The sequence below is a fragment of the Myotis lucifugus genome, unplaced genomic scaffold (genome assembly GCF_000147115.1).
Source record: "Myotis lucifugus unplaced genomic scaffold, Myoluc2.0 scaffold_229, whole genome shotgun sequence".
In the NCBI taxonomy this organism is placed as follows: Eukaryota; Metazoa; Chordata; class Mammalia; order Chiroptera; family Vespertilionidae; genus Myotis; species Myotis lucifugus.
In genome coordinates, this window is record NW_005871277.1 from 2,094,709 (window position 1) to 2,097,414 (window position 2,706).

General features: G+C 46.8%; 1 protein-coding gene across 1 annotated transcript in view; it reads left to right on the forward strand.

Annotated features, from left to right (window-relative positions):
* The window catches only part of LOC102441969 (beta-adrenergic receptor kinase 2), a 75,824-nt gene that overhangs the window by 39,118 nt on the left and 34,000 nt on the right, over positions 1–2,706 (forward strand). Inside the window, 2 exon segments of the mRNA XM_023762069.1 lie at positions 6–32; positions 356–417. Coding sequence (XP_023617837.1) covers positions 6–32; positions 356–417 — 89 coding nt within the window.

The window sequence follows — 2,706 nt, forward strand, 5'->3', positions numbered from 1 at the left end:
CCAAGAAGCAAGTGACGTCTGCGCTCTTCCAGGTGAGGGGAAAGCGTTTCACAGTGAGAGCATCTGCTTTGCTTAGCAGTTGGACTTGGTGGCATTTTCTTCCCATGTGTGTAGCTAGCGGAGGACCTGACATATCAGGCCATTCTTATCTGGAGCAGCTTGTCTCCTCATTGAAATGTACTTTTTCGTGTTGTTGTTAATCCTCACCCGAGGATGTTTTCTCCATTGATTTTAGAGAGAGTAGAAGGGAGGGAGGGAGGAAGGGGAAGAGAAAGAAACATTGATGTGAGAGAGACACATCGACTGATTGTCTCCCGCACGTGCCCCGAACGGAATTTCTCTCCTTTCCTTTCAGCCATACATAGAAGAAATCTGTGAAAGTCTTCGAGGCAACATTTTTCAAAAATTTATGGAAAGGTATGAAACTCTCCCCATATATATGTGTTTTTGTGTGTGTGTGTGTGTGTGTGTGTACATATATACATATATAAATCTTTTACTGTGATATTTGACATGTAACATTATAGTATTAGAATAATATATATATATCTACACTAATAAAAGAGAAACATGCAAATTGGTGTCACTCTGCTGCACCCACCAGCCAATCAGAGCGACTATGCAAATCAACCCAACAAAGATGGCGGTTAATTTGCATACGCAGGCGTGGAGCGAAGACTGAAGACTAAAGACTGAAGACTGAAGACTGAAGAGGCTTGGCTTCTCCGCTGCGGCCAGATCAAAGGCCTGGGTCCCGGGTGCCAGAGGAAAATTGGTGCCGGCAGCCAGGGAAAGGAAGGCCTATTGCGCGAATCTTCATGCAACGGGCTTCTAGTCTACACACACACACACACACACACACACACGTAAATAAAACCTTGTACTGTGCAGGTGTACCCACTTAACCCAATAAATGCTGTCCTTAAAATGTATGTCAATTTATTTATTCACCAAGTATTTATTGACCATAAACTGTGTACCAGGCTTCGTGTTAGCCTATTTCCTTGATACTTCACATTATAATTTTGATTTGCCAGGAGGGGACAAAATACAATAAAAACTTGTACTTCGTAAGAGCTCCCCACCCCCTTGCGACTTTGAGTTCTTCAGCCTCAAAGTGGTCTAACGTTTAAAGAGGCTGGGGAACCTCAATACTGAAAGCTTCTTATTGGGACACCTTTCCTAATGCAAGCACACGGCTTTCCTCGCCTAATTCATTTGTTTGGACTTTGAAATCCTGTCCCCCAAAGTGGGACAAGCTCGTGCCTGGTTCTAATAGAATTTGAAGGGTGCAGCCAAGTGATGTCTGTGATTGTATGTATCATTAACATACCTACTAGGTGTGTCCCTTGAGCCATGTACGGTTCTGACACATTTCAGAGGCGTCTCTACAGCACTCAGCTCCGGGCAGCCAGTCCTTCCGTGCGGGGAGTGTGTGTGTCTGTGGTCACGCACCGCTGGAGTCGGGCTTTCTAACCCGCATCCCCACGCGCTCTGGCTGTGCCTTTCTCCGCACACCCGGCTGCCATCCAGACAATCGCCGTGATGATGCGCCCGCTGCTGGGCCGCCTGCAGCTGGGCCGTGATTGCCCTTTAAGAACAAATGCTGCTTCATGGCAGCGTTGCTCTCCACATGTTCCAGGGATTTAGAAAAGAAACAAGCTTGTGTTGTGGTTCCACTGGAGTTCAAGGGATAATTTTATCCTGGAGCGGAGTCAAGAGTTTGGGAAACGAATATGCATACAAATGATTACACTGTTCTGGGTGGGGAGCAGGGAACTTGGCCAAAAAGCAGCAGCAGCAGCAGCAGCAGCAGCAGCAGCAGCAGCAAACCAAGGGGATGGGCTGCTGGCTCAGGGCTGGGCAAGGCTCAGGGCTGACTTCCCTGCCGTGTGTCCTCAGGGTTGACTTTCCCACCTCGGGGTTGGCCCAGCTGCTCTGGGATCCTTGGGGTGCAGGGGAGAGATGGGGGTGATCATTTCAGTTGGGGAAGAGGCTCAACCTGCATGTGGTTTTCAAAATCCGACTGAATCGGTCACCCTGACTGCATTTTAGGCAAGCATTTAGAAATTCTGGATTTCCTGAACCATTTACTACTTTGTCTAAATGCATTATTTTTAAAGTCAATTAGTTTATTGTTACACCTTTTTGGGTGCTTTTTTTTTAATGTTAATACATTCTCAAATGAGTAACAAAAAAAAAAAAAATCCATCTCAGACCAAGCATTTGGTGGTTTGTAATGTGCTACCCCCCCCAACCCCTTGACCCACCCCCCCCCCCCCCCCCGGACCAGACCAGGGATCAAACCCACAACCATGGTGTATGAGGACGTTGCCCCCACGTGAACCTCACAGGAGGGCGTTCCGTTTATTAATACAGCCGACACCCCCCGGGTGGGTTTGCCCTTTGCGCTCCCCATATCTGTAAAAAAAAAACAACAGGTTGGAATACTCATAAAAAGAGTGTGAATTTTTCATACCTCATCAAAGGATTTAGGAGGGATCACAGAGTAGCGTCTCTAAACACACCCTTTAGATTCAGTTGGAAAAAGACGCCGTGTGGGAAGCCTGGGACCTTTCTGGATTTCAAACTGATGGGAGAGCCTCACAAAAAATTTTGTAAAGGGTGCTGGCGAAGAACGCGTTTGTAAGGAGAAACCCCGGAAACTGGGAAATTTGGATGCATTTAAGACAAGTTATTAAAACA